Consider the following 17737-nt stretch of genomic DNA (forward strand, 5'->3'; position numbering starts at 1 on the left):
ACCAATCAATTCACCACAACAATGCTCGAAAATGTAAGTGAACATAGTCTTGATGTCAGAATCAAAACTAAGGGCCTGTTGAAGACCGGCAAGAGGCCGACGGAAGTGGGCTCTTTGTGATGGGATCAAACAAATTTTCAAAATCAGGATTGCTAGAAAGATAGGAAAGTCAAGGCACCAGCCGTTTCCCACTTAACGTAAAATGTTAGATTTGACCAAAAACGCAACCCTGCTTTGATCGAAGAAAAATCAGGGTTACTTTTTGTGACTAGCTAACGGGTTTCCGATATTGCGCTAGGGATGCCACATGCCCCTGAATGCGTAAATTGGTAGCCCTAGTAACAACCTCCCGTGATTACTTATTTGATCCCATCAGTAGTGTGCTTTTCAGTGGCTGTCCTCGAACCATTGACGAGTGGAGAATTTCGCGCAAGAACGATCAATCCCTTCACAAGAGACCAGACCGAGGGCGAAGATCTGGGATTACAGGAGTCAGTCTTCTGATGGCCAGAGGGTTACCAAGTGGGTAATCAGTAATCGCACTGACAGAGAACCAAACTGGTTCGACTCTGAAACTACTTATCGTATCAATATAGGGACGATTTGACGGCTAGCTTCGCTGGCCAGGCGAGTGTTACCCCCTCCGACCCTAGCAGCCCAAATACACACATAAAAAAATCACATCAGATTTAAGTTGAATCTTTCATGGTATGGTGTATGGTTTTTAAATACACGAAGTTACTTTTAATTTGAAAATTTGATACTCAATGGGATCAGTAGTGTTCTCAAACTCACGCAAATAACATTGATTTGCATCCTGGGCACATAACTGCGTCTTTTTGCATCCTGAACCTTCATGCATCATTTGCATGTTTGGTCTGTTTTTTCAAATTTTTCCACATTTTAGGATTCTTTTGGTTGATTGTTTTTTTTTTGGGGGGGGGGTGGTTTTTCACGCGCTTTTCTAACCGCTTCAGGGGATGTAATCCCCAGTACTATTAAAATGAAAGGTTATAATTCGACTATTCATTACCTTTCACTCTTTATATGATATTTGGTCTACCAACGAATTTGAATTGGCAGACCGAGCTAGTCTTTGAATGTAGGGTTGATCTGGAATGCTATCTAAAAATTTCTCCAAGTCTGACTTGAAAGATGGAACCGGATCAATAAGGCCTACGTATTCCCTACGAATATTAGAGGGAAGCAAATTAAACAATGAAGGAGCCCGAGAAAGAAGAGATGTGGACTTCATTGTTTTAGCTAGCCTGGATTCTCGAAGACTTGAAGGTGCTCTCAAAACGCACATTAAGCCTCTACGGTCACTAGAATTGACCCTAAACCCTGGGTTGGGACAAAGCTCATGGATACTTTTGAAAACGTACAATATCAGATACCTTTCGTACCTTCTCTGAACACTGTACAGTCCCAACTTTTCTGGTCTCTCCCAATATGAGAGCTCTCTCAATCCTGTGATGTTCCTAGTGAAACATCCTTGGGCTTGTTCGACCTTTTGAAAACCTGCTGAACACATTGGAGCCCAAATGGGTAAAGTATATTCAAGATGTGGCTGGACAATCGACTTGTACAGAGTTAGCATCGTGATACTTAACTGGACTTAAACGTGCGATATATCCAACCACATGTTTGAAAAGCCTTACCCACCTTCAACTGGATATGCTCATCGAACTTTCCATTACTTTGGAGGACTACACCTAGATCTTTCATAGATGAGACTTGATCAATATCTTTATCTCCATTATCTACGAGTGGATTAATTAAAGGAGTTGACACAAATGTCATTGAGCGGAACTTCATTCCATTCAGGGCCATATTACTCTCAGTTACCTAAGAGTAGATTCGATCTAAGCCCTTTGCAAGGCTACTTGAATCTTGCCCATTCCTACCAGAAACTAACTTTGTATCGTCAGCATAAGAAGAGAGACTGGCAGTAATACTAAGCTTTTGAAGCGGGGCAACGAATATTATAAACAGGAGGGGCCCTAAGATCGAACCCTGGGGAACACCTGACTTGACATGATGTATGTCACTACGGGATCCCTCAACCTTAACCAATTGCTCCCTACCAGAAATGAAACTTTTCAACCACTTGAGAACCTTGCCTTGGATCCCAATGTCATGAAATTTATTCATCAAAAAGCCATGATCTACCTTGCCAAAGGCCTTGGCAAAATCAAGATAGACAACATCAACTGATTCATGGCTCTTTAGTCCCTCAATGACTTGCTCATTATGATCAATCAGTTGGGTAACCGTGCTAAAATGTGCTCGGAACCCGTGCTGGCTAGGAGGAAGAACTTCATGAATATCAAGAAATTCAACAAGTTTGAACTTCATGATCTTCTCAAATACCTTGGCAATATTCGAAGTGAGAGAAATCGGTCTATAGTTACTGGGGAGCGACTTATCTCCCCCTTTAAAAATTGGAACAACATGAGCTAGCTTTAGTGAAGATGGAAACTTGCCCTGATCCAAGATGCAACGCATCAAGTACGTGAAAACAGGAGCGAGAACCAGTGAGCATCAGTGATTATAGCAAGTAGCTATAATCAATGGCCAATGTTCATATTTGAACTTGAACTTAGCCAGACCGACCCTTTTGGCCGGTTTTACTCTAGACCACGCCGGGTTTGGAGTAATGGTCGACTCTATCTCAAGAACATAATGATCTGACAGATTACTAGGCATCACATGGACGTACTACATCAGATCAGGGTCATTGGGAAAAAAACAAGTCGAGAACCCAGTGAGCATCTCATCAGAAACTGAGATGTCACGCCATCAGGACCAGGAGAACTTGAAAGCTTCAAGTCCCTGATGGCCTCTAAAGCATCTTGATCTGTGACTACAAGATCATTTAAACGCTCAGCTTGACTGACCTTGTCAATCTCAACAGACTCATCTTCAGAGCAATGAGCTGTTGCTTCCGAACTCAGTGGGGTTGAAACCACTAAGAGAATGATCTCCAAGCATGTAGCCAATCAGTCTCTTACATTGCTAATGGCTGCCCCATCAACCTCAAAAGGCCCAACAGAGTGTTTCATTTTTCTCTTAGAGTTCGCATAAGAGAAAAAAGCCTTCGGATTCGACCTGACCTCCTGAACCACCTTACTCTCAGTTTGTAACTGGTCATATTCGATTGAGGCCTTAATCTTACCCTGAACTACGTCCAAATTTTTTTTTGGAGACTACCCACAATCACTGGATTGGAAGTGTTCTTCAGCCTTTTTGCTAGTTTCCAACTCTTTTTGAACAAAGTCTTCCTACATTTTGGGATTTTTGTCCGTGTACCACCTTTCGGAACACATTCAGAGATTGCTAAACAAGAGCAAACTTCCTGAAAAACTGAAACTAATTTATCAATGGCTGCATCTATGGACGATTCCTGTTTCAGAATTGAAACCAGGTCAAGGCTGCTTTCGATCAACAGGACAGACTATTTTCTCTGCAACTGTCTTTTCCTGCTCTATTTCAAGAGGAGGTACTACTTCAACCTTTACATTGGTCAAATCAGTCGACTTCTCAACTACTGGGTGAGCCTGTTGTTCAAGCAGCACCCTGGTTTCATTGACCCAAGCAACTAAAGCCTCTATAATAAAGGGCTTATTTACTATGGAAGGATCCTTCCCTGTTAAGACCAAGTCCAAACATTGTCTAGCCTCTTTGCTGACTTTTCCAAAAATAGGTTCCATTATGAATGCAGAGGAACTATCTATGAGTAGCAAAATCAAGAGACTAAGAAAATGAGAAAACATAAAGAAACTAGAAGGCTATGCAATCTTGTCCTGAGATGCAGGACAACGAAACAAAAAAGGAAAGACCTACTTCACATCAAATTAATATACAAATCTTAGATGGAGATAGTAAACAAGAAGTAAGGGACAGAGAAAAGCAAGGAATCAACAACATATGTAAACTAGGAAAACAACACAAAAACACAGAAATAAACTCAACCAACTGGTCTAATACAAAATGAAATCAATACACTAATGAACAATAAATTCTAACCGTCAAGGACCAATACAATCATACTAAAGAACTACACATAACGATTTGGAACTAGAAATACTACACTACAAATCAGAGAGAAATGGAAATCGATTTCTGATAATTACAAGTAGGCTTCCTTAGGCACAAAAACTGTCAATGTTTTGGAGAGACTTGAATTTTCCTTCCACGCAGTGATCCCAGTACCTATCCCGGACACCCTGACACCGTACCAGCCATCCAAACTGAAGTGTCTCTACTGGCGTTTGATTACTTAAGGGCCGGGGGAACGGACAATTCAAAGCTGTTGTATTGACTAGGGCTCTCTAGTAAGACATTTTTACTAGAGAGCCTTAGTTTTGACAACACTTGTGTTTGTTATGGAAGTTTAGTCTTGGATTAGTGTTCAGACGCTGATCCACTGGAATCAGAGCATACTGTTATTAGAATATAAATGTCCACCTTAATAAATTACTTAAAGTGCGTTAGTATGCCATAACAATATAAAGCATCTTCGACGTTTATTTGCATCCTTATTTGCATCGTGGGCTAACTTTTTTTCATCTTTATTTGCCTCTTTAGCTCCTTTTTTATGCATAATTTTAAGAACCTTAGTGATCAGGCAATTTTTTGAGGGTGGGGAAGGATTTTCAGAGGGCACAAAGAGTGGCCCCAAATTTCCTTCCATCTTGTACAGTACATCCCCATGATTACTTTTGAATTTTATTTTTCTATTGCTGAATTTATAAACTAAGCAATCTATTTTTTATTTGAGCAATCTGATAATGAATCAACACATCAAAAACAGTTTCAAGTTGCGTTCTTCATATGATTTACTTACATATTAACTGAGAACATTCGATAATTAAACCAGTCCATTACCAGCCCCGATCATTCAGAATCCTTTAAACATACACCCAAAACATATTTTCAAAGGAAGTGTTTTAACTTCTTCCTCTGACTTCAGAAGGGAAGCAAGCACTAATGCTTCTACCAGGTCCAGGATAAGGTGGGCAAAATCCTTTCAAAAAAAGTGGGACAAGTTCATGTTACATCGTTATGACATGCTAAATGTAATCCATATCGTATTGCTTCATTTATTCAATAGTGTCAACTATGTTTGAGACTACTATTGTTCAAGGTTCCAAGCCTTTGTGAATGACCACTTAGGAATTAAAGATTACTTAAAAGTTGAACAGCTTGAAGAAGAAATGTTTCCCATATTTCTTAATTGGTATTCTTATTCATGGTGCTTCGGATGCTTGTTAGTAGAGCTTGAACCGTTACCGGCAAAAAGTAAGGCATAACCTTTACCGTTACTTTTCAAAAAAAGCAACGCGTTACCGTTACCGATCCCGTTACATTTATAGAAAAAACGGCCTAAAAATGAGAAAACCGTTTTATGCAACCTTTTAGCGTTTAGGAAACATATACAAGGTTACAAGGGTAAAAGGAAACAAGGGTTCGAGGATAAAGTTTTGTTTGTTGGAGGAGGAAATCTTTATCCATCATTTATTTTTCTTGTTTGCGAAAGAAGAAAGTAACGCTAACGGGAGGGCGAAAAAAACGTTCCGTTACTAATACAGTTACTTTTCCAGAAAGTAACGCGTTGCCCTTTGTGTGACTCAAAAAGTAACGCTTTATTTTAGCCTTATTTGTAAGTAAGTTTCAACAATGCCCACAAGGCTTTTGAGGAGGTTTTCTTTTGTGGTTGGTGGTAGGTGATAGGGTCGGAGGGATGAACCTTTCCCGGGCAGAGGAGCCGGCCCTCACATTTTTCAATTTATTGCGAATAGACAGTGTCGTGTTCCGTATCAGATTGTTTCTTCGTCAGTTGGTGGGATTAAAAATGCTTTCTAAGATAATCTGTAGGTGTTATTAGCTTCTTAGAGTTTCCTGGGGAGAAATAATTGGGAGGAAAATCGAACCGGGACTAGTGCCATCCGGAAAACTGAACTAGCCACTACACCACTCTATATAATCAGGTTGAGTGCTTAATATTTAAAGAAAACTTAGTTGCAATTTCAAAAAAATATGTGTCACTTCAAACATTCTGCGAAACCATATTGAACCAAATTCGCTCTAAGTTTCATCTAGTCTGTGAATTTAACTCATATGGTTGTTTGTGTGTTTGTTTGTTTGTTTGTTTGTTTGTTTTTGTTTGTTTGTTTGTTAGGAGTCAGATGGCAGCTCTCTCGCTAGGCCTATTTTCTGAATGATGGGTGTCCCAATTGAGCGAAATTCCCGCTTTGCCGTCACAACCAACATTAATTATTACCTCACCCTCGGGAATGATCGCAGGTTCGCCCATTTAAGCTGTTAAGGTAGCAACTTGTGCTATAGTTTAAATACTGCAAAGAAGCTTGGACTCAGGTATGAATATATGTTCAATAGCTGCTGAGCTATTGAAAATTGCACGGCGTAGTTTTAGCCACCAACATGATGCCCTGATTGCAACTTGACAAAAAATTCTTAATTTCTTAAAATTTTAAAAATGTTTTTGACCTCATTCATAAACTTTGCCAGTGCCTCCGAGAGGCATCAAATGTGCTCACACTCAAGTGCAAAAAAAATCAAGTATAATTCACGCATTTATTGGAAGATTCACAAACAATTTTCTGGTGCGGCCTGATTGGGATTTGATTTAAAAATGGTATAGCACTTGATTAGGATGGTTCGGAGGTTCTTTTAAGTTGACCCCATTCGAAGTGTTCGTGTCATACAATTGATCCTGGTCGAAACTACCTCAAACTCTGAACCTTTTGTTTTGTTTTTTACGAAATCATATGGCAGCTCTCTCGCTCGGCCTACCGTGTGTCAATTGAGGGATATTCTCGCTGCATTGTCACAACCCAATATTAAGTATTACCTCACCCTCGGAAATGACCGCAAGTTCGCCCATTTAAGTTGTTAAAGCAGCAACTCATACTGTAATTTAGATACCGCAAAGAAGCTTGGACTTGACAAGCCTGGGATCGAGCCAGGATTCGCAAATTGGAAGGCGGATGCTCTACCAATACGATACCCAGCAAGCCTAAACTCCGAACCTTAATAAAACTATAAACCAAATCTCCCATTTCCGGTGGACAAGCAGTCGGAATTTGGGGGTCGAAAATCAGTTAAGATCTTCATTTTCCAACGTTCCTCATGTGCTTCAACGTGGTCTGTTGGGATAGGTCGAGATGCAAACTTTATTGCTCTACCCAACTACCGAATCAAAGTTCTCCCTTGCTGGTTTCACCTTCAAATGTTCCATTCAATGCAACCATTACACATTATCCTGAAAACTGAAAAATTCAAATTAGACTTAATATGGCTTGTACAATTGGGCTGAATCCTCTCGGATTGCTTAGAGGCTTTGACAGCCTTCACATTGACAAGGAACTGTGATTTTGTCTCGCCTTGTATGAAGAGACACTTTAATTCAAAACATATTATTTAGGGGTGGATTTTTAAAGTCTCCTTCTTGGTTTTAGAGAGTGTGTTCACGAAATTCGAGAGAGTAATTTCTTTCCCATGAACATTTACCTTTCAACAAAATTCTCACACTCAAATGAAGCATAAAAAGGATGACAGTTTCGATTTTTTATGATATTACCAATTTCACAGATTGATCACCATATTTGGTATTGTGAGTCTCGTACAGATCTGACAATGCTTGAATATATTTTTCTTGAAGTTGATCGATTTCTTCAGGAGTTGGATCTTCATTCTTGATTACGTCTATTGGTGAACCAACCACAACAGTCAATGGTTTCCTGAAGGGGACCAATCCCCAATTATATTGAAAAACACCTCGTCCGAAGAAAATTGGAGGGGAAAACCTCAACTTCCTTTCAAACCATTCCTGGAAAAAAGCCAGAGTTTAAATCGCCTGTCTGAACAAAGAATCACTTTGTATCAATCAGTCAAGTAAAATGAAATATTGAACCTTGGAGAATTAAGGAAGACCTCCAAACGTTAACGTTAACAATTCATTGCGACGACTGAGACTATCTTGGAAATGTGATGGAGTAGAAGGAAGTCAAAAAACATTTGAAGGCGAAATTTCGGGCGTTTTAATGACCATACGGTGGTCGTAGTTTATTGTTTGCCACAACAAAAAAACACGATGCTTATTTCAAGACCAAGGAAAGGAAAGGAGAATAGTTTGATATTTGCGGCCTTAAACTCAAAGAAAGTCTCAAAACATCTGAAAACACAGAAATACGAGGCGTTTTCGAGTTGGCATCACCAATACCATGGGTTGCCAGTATCTCAAGCGAAATGGCTGCTTTCTTAAATCTTTGTTTCTTCGACGAAACCTGGGCCATTTGACTTGTAACGATGTAACTATATTTATATTTATGTAACTCAAGATTTGGAAATATAAATTCTACTGAAAGTGCAACAAACAAATTGAAGTTATTTCGTAATCAAACAGGAATTGTTCCTCTAGATTTGTTGATGTAGAAAAGCATCTTAAAAATTTTGAAAGCATGGTTAAAAATAATCTGGTGCCATTCGAAGCACCGCGTTGCAGAAAACGGCAAGTTTAAATGTTGAGTTTATTGAAATTGCCTCTCTGCTTGAACAGTGTGCCTAACTTGTCTTTTTTGATTCGAGACCGAAACGAGACCGAAACTGGGCAAGTCCGGATCCAAGCCCAGCCACTCCTCCAAGATCTTTTCAGCCTCGCCATCCATTCTTCCTTCTTCCCACCTGAGTGGATGGAGTCAGCCATCATCTTCATCCATAAGAAGGGGCCCAAGGACATTCCAAACAACCATCAGATCATCGCCCTGGAGAACCCCTTCTTGAAGATGATGTCCACCCTACTAGCTGCCCACTTCTCCGGACTGGCCAAGGATAGGGATCTCCTTCCCAAGTTCCAATTCGGTTTCCGTAGAAGCCGCTCTACCACCTAGGCAGCTACTCGCCTCTATGAAATTGTGCATTCTAACATCAGCAACAAGAGGAGAGTGTATGGATGCTTTGTGGATTTCTCCAAAGCATTTGATTGGGTGGACCGAACGTGATCATTCCTCAAACTACAACTATGGGGAGTTCCACGTTCAATCTGTGTCATGCTGTCCAACATCTATGCGGGACTCAGATAATCCATTCGGTCTGGTGAGGACCTATCCCCCTGTTATTTCAATTCCGTTGGCCTTCCGCAGGGGGATCCACTATCGCCAATTCTTTTTAATCTTTATGTATCCGACCTGCCCGAATTTCTTACACACCAAGGCCCCTACATCAACCGTTTTCCAGTACAATATCTACAATATGCAGACGACCTGGTTCTCTTGGCTGATTAAGCCATGAAATTGCAAAATGCCATCAATGCGCTCCATGGCTATTGCCAAGAGAACGGCCTTTAAGTCAATAACATCAAGACGAAGGCCATGGTTTTCCTTAAAGGTCGTCTGCCTCCCACCTCCTTCCACATCAATAATAGACCCATTGAAATCGTCAATAGTTTTAACTATGTCGGTTTCATCTTCTCCATCCAACCCTCATTCACCTATCACCTCAAATCCACAATAACTAAGGCCAGGGCCAGGATCGGATACATATGCAATAGACTTCCCATGAAGAATCTTCCCCTCCCAATAGTCCTTCAACTCTTCCGGATCTACGTCACCCCAATTTTTCTCTACGGCCTACACCTTTGGCTTCCTAACTCCGCCCAATCCCCCCTCAAATCTGCCGATGTCACCTACACCAATTTCCTCAAGCGATACCTCTGCGTACCCCAATATGCCAACAATGCATGGACACATTTTCTAGTTGAAACCGAGCCCCTCACCATCGTGCTGGCAAGGTTAGTGTCCAACAGTGTTGGGAACCTGACCTTTCCGGAGGTGATGTCCGGACACAGGTTATCAAGTTATCATTTCCGGTCAAGGACTTGCTAACACCTTATCGTCCTTGGCCCGACATCCCTTCGGAGTATTGACGGTCACGCACCTTTGTTCGGCTCCCAGCCAAATGCCATAAGTGACGGGAGTTGACAAAAGATCTGTCGATCTGGCCCATCCACTCTATTGCAATAACCAAGATTTTCATCACTTACCTCTACCTACCTGTCTTTGTACTATCTGTAACTCACCTCTTACCTTTTTCCATGTGCATTGAACCAATTCTAGTCATACTCATTGTGATATCACTTTCTAGTCAACTATTTTATTGCCTTTACCTTCTTGACATTTTTCTTGTTTTATCAACAAACCTCTGTATAATGTATATACATCAGATTTTATTTTATGTTTATTTTTACGCCATGACATGACCAAGAGTCGCAATAAAAGATTATTATTAATTTGATTCTTAGATGTCAGGACTATGGAGTCGAATTGAAGCGCCCTCTCTGGTCGGATTCTTGCTATTTCCGTGATAAAACAAGTGCAAACAGCTTTTTCCAACCCTTGAAACAATACCAAATCAGACATTTGATTCCCCTTCCGTGTCAAACCTTGCGGAATGCCCTTAAACCTATAATACAAGGACTGCACAAGGCCAATATTGAAATAAGAAAAGCAAAGTCTTGCTCAATTTGATTCTTCAAGGATCAAACACGCTTTTGTTCACGTTTTCTTTTTCAGACTAGATGGTACTTTTTTCATGGTACCTATATTAATCTGAAAGAGGCTGGAACCTTTGTCTGTATGAGGCATGACTCAAATCAAGGACATCTGATTATGGTATGGGTCATTGGTCAAAACAATTTCGCTAGAAATTGAGGAGCATGGATGGCCACATAAAATCATAATGTCCTGTTCGTTCAGGACCAAGCCACGCGTTCCTTTGTCCTTTTGTCAAGTTCAAAAGAAGCCTCACCTGAAAAGCACGAAGTTTGGATCCTTCTGGATTCGGGGCTTGCTCGTATACAAATTGTTCCCCAAATGTGAATGAAGGAACTAAAGGAGTGCCATGTTTGAGCGCCAATCGGACAAAGCCCCGACGTTTCTTGAGAACCAACTTGACTTCAGTGGGCGAGTAATTCAAAGCCTCTGAGGCGCCCCCAACAATCAATATGGCTGCTGTTCCCTTGGGCTGTCTGGAAAAAAGCCATGCAAATTTTATCAAAATCAACATCACACGGCTGTTTCTAAGGTCTTTCACGTTAGAGCTACCTTAACACGGATTCAATTCCTTTCTTGGTGGACGCCACTGCTCCTGTGGCGGAAATGAGTTCACGGGATCCCGGTAACCAGAACTGTTCCTGCAGGGTGACTAGTCTCGGATATATGCCGGGAAAGACGTCTTGCACATTCAGGCAATCCGTGGCAAAGGCTCCAAAGATGCCAAAACAAAGAATACCATGCGGATGACTTCCAATAAGATAGGTTCGATTGGGATCCAGTTCGGCCGTTTTCACAAGTTTGATCGGAAAGAAGCGCACAAAATGAGGAAACATGAACCAGCTTCTCATGAAACTGTGGAAAATATGAAATGAAGAGAAAAATCTCATCAGTCCCAAAAATTCTTGCAAGCATTGATATAAAAATGCATGACATGGTTCTTAATTTTCCGGTTAGCATTATGGTGTGCGTAAGGGTATATTCTAGTAGCGGTGGGACGACTCCGGACTCGAGCCCAAGTGGATTCGAGTCATTTACTCGATTTTGGAGAAATTGGCCAAACTCGAGTAATTTATAAAGGGCTCGAGTCCGGACTCGCCCCAAAAAATTATATTCATTTTACAAAATTAGAAAATTACGGAAACCCTGAAACAAGGTATTAGCATCTAAAAAATTCGATATCAATATCTAACAACCCTACATTTACGGGACTAAATGACAATTTCATTTTTTTTCTTGCGCCCCTAAAGAGCTCGCAAGTTCGCTAAAATGGCGATATTTTGCGAATGAAGGGAGCTTTTTGCCATGCAATGATGCTTAAATTGTTGCAGATTTTGCAATTGTCCGGCATGGTAATTTTCAATAATATTGATTGGCCGAAGAATCTTTGACCTTTCGATTCCCAGAGGATCATTCATGGTACATTTTGCCAATCAAACAAGCTGACAAATTGAATTAAATGGCAAATTAGATATATGAGTGGTGCAGGTTGGTTCGGTGTCTTGTTTCATATTTTGCCCGCGAATCCCAGGTCAACAATTTATTTTCTACTTTACTTCACAAGAAGAATACGGGTCCAACGCCATCAAACTTTTGTAGTGAGTTTGCCATCTTCAATTAAATTTTACATCTTATTCAAATCTTCACAATAAGCCCAAAAGCACACCGCAAAAATACAAGCGAATGAGAGATAGCTGCAAATAGTAAAGTGTGCCCTTATAAGTATATAACCTATTGTTTTATGAACTAAACGTGAATATTACACCTATTAGAGAACAAACTTGTCCCTCTTGGCGTTCTGATTTCAAAAAGAGATCCTGGGAATTTAAATGTTTATTATTTTGTTTATGCGCCTTTCAGTTTGGACCGAGTGTGCGCATTAGTCTAGATTTATTAAGTGTTATAATATGATATAGAGTAATGTGAAGTTTATCTAATCGAAGCACACGACTTAATGTTATGGGGAAGATCTAAAAGGTAAAGAATTGGTTGAATAAGAATATATAGTTCTTCAGGCAGAAATATGGATTTGAGTTAGGGTTTTGGAATAATATGAAAGGTGAACGTGGGTACAGGTTTAACATTTCCTTCAGCAAGGTTTCAATTCGTTTAAAGTAAAGAGGTTAACGTTAGCTCTATCTACTAAAACATGAAAAAAGCCGCAGGGGCTTGTGAGTTCCTTTGGGCAAAAATCGCAGTGTAAGCAACATTATTTTTTCTTCCTGAAATGAATAACAAGATGGCTTTTAAACTTTTTTCAATCACATATTGCCATCTATTTTTGTTGGAAATCAGTCGATGTAAAACATGCAAAGTCTGATTAGAGGAACACGAGACATTCAAGAAATGGATTCCTTTCAAAATTTAGTGATGGGTTTGGAACCGAAAAATCAGCTAATTAGCTTGAAGAGCCTCTGTTAGGGCTCCCAATTCAAACGAAAAACAGTACAGAAATGAAGGCCGAAGATCAGGAACGAGTTTGAAAGCAGCCCTGATTCCGAGACCCAGAAAAGCAGGATCACATGTTGCCACTTATTTAAGTGGTTTTGACTTAACTTGTGCGCCCTTTTTCGCTGATGACGGTAGCCCTAATTGCGGTCTTTGAAGCTAAAAAGGTGACATTTGGTTCGAAACATATCACTAGTTCAAGTAGATTGCATCTCATTGATCTGTATACAAGGAGTGATAGTGAAGTTTTCCGGGTTTGCACTAAACCGATGGCTTGAGAAGGTTACAACAATTTGACTTTACTTTCACCAATTGTGTCAAAAGGCTCACAATGAGTTCGTTTCGAGTTGGCCTGAACGTTTATTGTTGCTTTCTACACAATTCCACAAAAATCCCTCGAGCAAGAGGTGCATTTGTTCGAAAAGGAGATCGTACATTCAAAATGTGATAAGAAAAGAAATCTTATGCAACTCTTTTGAATGTTTTACGCAATTTAATCATATTTTGGTTTCAAATCAGGCTGAATTCATTGATGGTTGTTAATTTTGTTAGTTAGTAAAAGGAGTTAGAAGCGCGGATCTACTTTTAACCAGCCCCGAATAAAAAAAAGGTCTTCCATCGAGGTGCTACGTTAAGGGGTCTAAAGCAATCTTGTCCCGAAAAATCTTTAGCAAAGTAATTAAACAAAGAAAATGCAGGATCAGAAACAAATTCGACCACCAAAAATATCGTCCGTGGTCCGTAAATAGTCGGATGAAAAAAACTAGTCTTTAACTCATTACCGTTGATCAAACACATCAAGGAAAAAATGGGAAGCCAAATTCCGTAAACGAGATCTCGTACTACTTGAAATTCCTGGAAGTTTGACATTGGGTCCAACTTACTTCCATGATCGTCCTCCATTGTTGCAGGTGTCAATGTCAAACCACACGAAAGCTGCGTAAAACAAAGGGATCCACTTGTATGAGGTGAAAAAGAGCAGATAGAGCAACCCAAACATCGTGCCCAACGAGAAGGTGAGGAAAAGGCTGACATACGTCAAGACAGCCAAGGTTTGCATCCTTCGCTCCCATGGTAAAGACAAGGGCGCAAACTCTAAGCCCATTAGCTTGAAGGGCTCTTGCAATGGGTTGCTGTCGGTCTTTTTCAAGGGCACTTTCGAGCTCATGATGGCTGGATGATATTTAGAATGACTGCACTTTCCACCACTTGTAACAAGACAAGATTAAATAATCCTGTCTGACGAGCTTCTCAGCTTCGGCCGGGAGCAGGTTTCATGTTGATCTTAAGCTGCCTCTTAGTAAGTGTGGGAGGGCCGGGGTCAAGGGTCAAGACGCAAGTACGTGCATACATTCAAACTGTGCATACATGTTCGTGACTGTCATTTATATGGTGCTTACGGTTACGGCGCATAAGACATGTTGTGAACTAAAAACAGAAGTCAGAGCAATGGAGGTGGTCACGTACAGTATGAGCAATGTGGTAACTGGAGCTCTCTCGCTCTCTCGGGGATCTTAAAGTGAGTAAGTAACAAGGGTGTTCAGAAATGCAAACGAGGGTCATCATGAACTTGATCTGACACGAGATTCCTGAGAAACAATTGGAAAGATTAGAAGGATTAGATGAGGCGTTCAATCGACATTGTGTGAATGAGAGTTTTAAATTGGCTACACTAAGAGAATACTAAAAGAAAACAAAACCAGAGAAAATCAGAGAAATCAAAAATTTACAAGATGCCTTTGCAAGGCTTGGACAAATATGAGTAATGCCAATAATATTTAAAAGTGTCAAAGATATTAGGTCCCGTTGTTTTTGCAATTTACAATACCATAACAGTAAATTAGAATTAGATTGATCTATCAGATTTCAGGAGCGAATGTGGCCGAGTTGTCTAAGAGGCTGGATCTCAAGCTCTTGGTTCAGTACCCATTGTTGGAAACAAAGGCCTCTTCAGTTTAGTCTCGCCTTCTGATGAGAGCAATCGCACACTTTTGTCAATGGCGATCTTAAATGGTACGGCTAATCTGGGTGTACATTGTGCTGTAAAATTGTCGCGAGATTGCTGGAGGGAAGACAAATTATGCTTTTATTCACGTAATCTTTATTTATTTTTCTTGTTTATCATTTTCGTCCCCATTTAGGTTATTTCACGTGCTCCTGTTTTCCCGAGTGTCAGCAGCTTTGTATGTAAGTTTGCTCGTTTTGCTCGTGTCTTTTCAAATGTTCATTTTTTTTTCAATATAAAAATAAGCTCTTAAACCTCATTTTGTTCCATCTCGATGATTTCCGAATGTTGAAGTTATAGGTCGGAAAATCAGCTCCAACTTCCATAGTTCAACTGTTCATATAGCATGCTCAGCCAAGAGTCGGATATCCTTCTGGACAAGTTGCTCTCTTATTTTCTCGTCTCCTCTGCAAATAGACCAAAGCTCCTTCCTCCATTGAACAGCCTTTCATTGCGGTAGCCTTAAGAGACCGGGTTGGTCACCCGCAGCCATAATTTGATCGTGAGATGAACCAGCCAAGTGCAAGCAAAAGTAGCACGTTCGATGATCCACCATCCATGGACAGAAAAAATATGGTCTAAAATGCTCTCAAGATTTATAATATCCGAGAGAGATGTGAGAAGGCAGGGAAGACTTATGAATTGGCTCACCCAGAGTGGTGTCCCAAACTTAGCCAGTTCGGTATTCTTCAGTTCAATGAGAAGGGTTGTTCCAATTTCGGGTGTAGCTATTTCCACCCATTCACGTGCATGAGCTCATTGAGGCATAAGTTGTTTTAGAAGCTTAACTTCCCTTGTTCCCTATCCCATAAAGAGTTTCTCACCCTCCACCTACGATGGATTTTGTGGCAGAACCTCCTTTTAAGCTCTTAAGTTCGGCGCTTGAGGAAGTTTCGATCAGGATCAGTTGCATGACACGTATGACACTTATTGATCCGGTAGCATCTTTGAAGTCAGACTTGGACAAATTTCTCGATAGCATTCCAGATCAACCTTACATTCAAGGACTAGCTCGGTCTGCCAACTCGAATTCGTTGGTGGACCAAATATCATATAAAGATTGAAAGGTAATAAGTAGTGGAATTATCACCTTTCATTTTAAAGGTTCTGGGGATGACATTCCCTGTAGCGGTTAGAAAAGCCCGTGAAAAACCAAACCCAAAAAATGCTTTTTTGATTATGTCAAAAGTCATGTGATGATGTCGATTTTTTTTTCGGTGCGGACTTCCTTACCGCTACCGGGATTGAAATTTACAGCAATTAGGCTGTTTTGTTCTAAATATCTTAAGGCCTAGCTTCGTAACATTGATGGCAAATATTGTGAAACGGTTGAATTGAATCAGACGCTTGAAGATGAAACCAACAAAGGAGTTGATTAGCTTGTTGGAGAGTTGGGTGGTCAAAGTTGTGAGTTGGGGAAGATCAAACTATCGATTGAGTGTTTCATTTATTTCAACAGAACTTCCAACTTGGATCTTGCACCTTTACCTGAGCAGCGGCAACTTTCCATGGAGTTGGAGATGTCATCACCCTTTAAGGCTAAGATCATGGGAGATAGTAGCATGGCAGGCTGTCCCGAAGCTCTGGAGGAAAGGTTCCTGGTGATTTCTACTCTCTTTAAAGGGAGACCGAATTGGTTCCACATTCCAGAGCCCAAGGACCAATCTCTTTCAACCCATGTTACCAATCTGGAAAGGATGAGTGAGGAGGCAGAGATTAACAAAATGGCCCGTGAAAATTGGTACATGTTTTGCATCATAAATGCCGCCCAGACCGACGAAGCCTAGTTCTTCATAGTTATGGAGTTGGAATCACCTACTTCAACATATGTGAAGGCAAAAATCATGGCCCACGAGGTAGCCGCCCAAAATCGAGAATCAGCGTCACCTGTCGTGCGCCCAATTGTAATAGTGCGTAAGGGTTAAGTCGTTGGGGCCATTGGTAACAATCAAGGTAGGCGTTGCGGGAAGGCAGATCACGGCAATTGCTTCGCCAAAGATGTTGAGTGTCACAAATGCCACACGATTGATCACTTGGGTAAAGTCCCTGACAAATAATGGGGAAGGAAAAAGAAAGAAACTAAATTAACACCGAACTGCCTTGTCCCGAGCAAAAGATATGGACACAGGTACAGTTCAAAGTTCATAAAGCTTTAGGCACAGGTAACTAACTTATAATTCAGACAGAAGTGGAGTAAAGGACATTGAACAAGAAAATTAGTCCGATTGTGGTCTCTTGGTGCCAACCAACGTCTTGAATGACGAGACAAATTGAGCCATTGAAGACAGACCCCACAAGTGCAACCAATCCAGATATTACAGACCAATGGACCCCAACGAAAGTCTCGTCATTCCTCCGCTGGACAGACTGCAATGCCCAATTTTTAAAGGCCAAGGAATGGATCTTAGATCGAGAAAAGGTCGTGCTAAATATACTACACAGGTTGGATCCTTTCTCGATCTAAGGTTCACTGCTTGGCTATAAAAGACTGGGCTCAGAGCTTCACAAGGATACTTCAGGGCCGGAGACCAAGCAAAGGAAGCATATTCAAGAGTTGGACGAACGTAGACGGTGTACAATGGTTTGAGCACGCAACGACGCCGAGTCGAGAAAAACCGTCTAATCATTCCAATCACCGACTTAGCATGATTGTCCACTTTGGCACATTAGGCCGAGATCGACATTTTTCCGCCATAGTGAATACCCAGGT

At 40.8% G+C, this 17737-nt stretch overlaps 1 protein-coding gene across 1 annotated transcript; it reads right to left on the minus strand.

Annotated features, from left to right (window-relative positions):
• Positions 1–7578: 7578 nt before the first annotated feature.
• LOC131881590 (2-acylglycerol O-acyltransferase 2-like) lies at positions 7579–14279 on the minus strand. Its single transcript, XM_059228496.1, has 4 exons — positions 13907–14279; positions 11127–11429; positions 10831–11050; positions 7579–7855 (listed from the first exon to the last, which is right to left on the minus strand). Exons 1-4 carry the CDS (start codon positions 14188–14190, stop codon positions 7595–7597), a joined length of 1068 nt encoding a protein of 355 aa, XP_059084479.1. The 5' UTR covers positions 14191–14279; the 3' UTR covers positions 7579–7594.
• Between the last annotated feature and the right edge of the window lie 3458 nt (positions 14280–17737).

Source organism: Tigriopus californicus, chromosome 6 (assembly GCF_007210705.1).
Source record: "Tigriopus californicus strain San Diego chromosome 6, Tcal_SD_v2.1, whole genome shotgun sequence".
Classification (NCBI taxonomy): Eukaryota; Metazoa; Arthropoda; class Copepoda; order Harpacticoida; family Harpacticidae; genus Tigriopus; species Tigriopus californicus.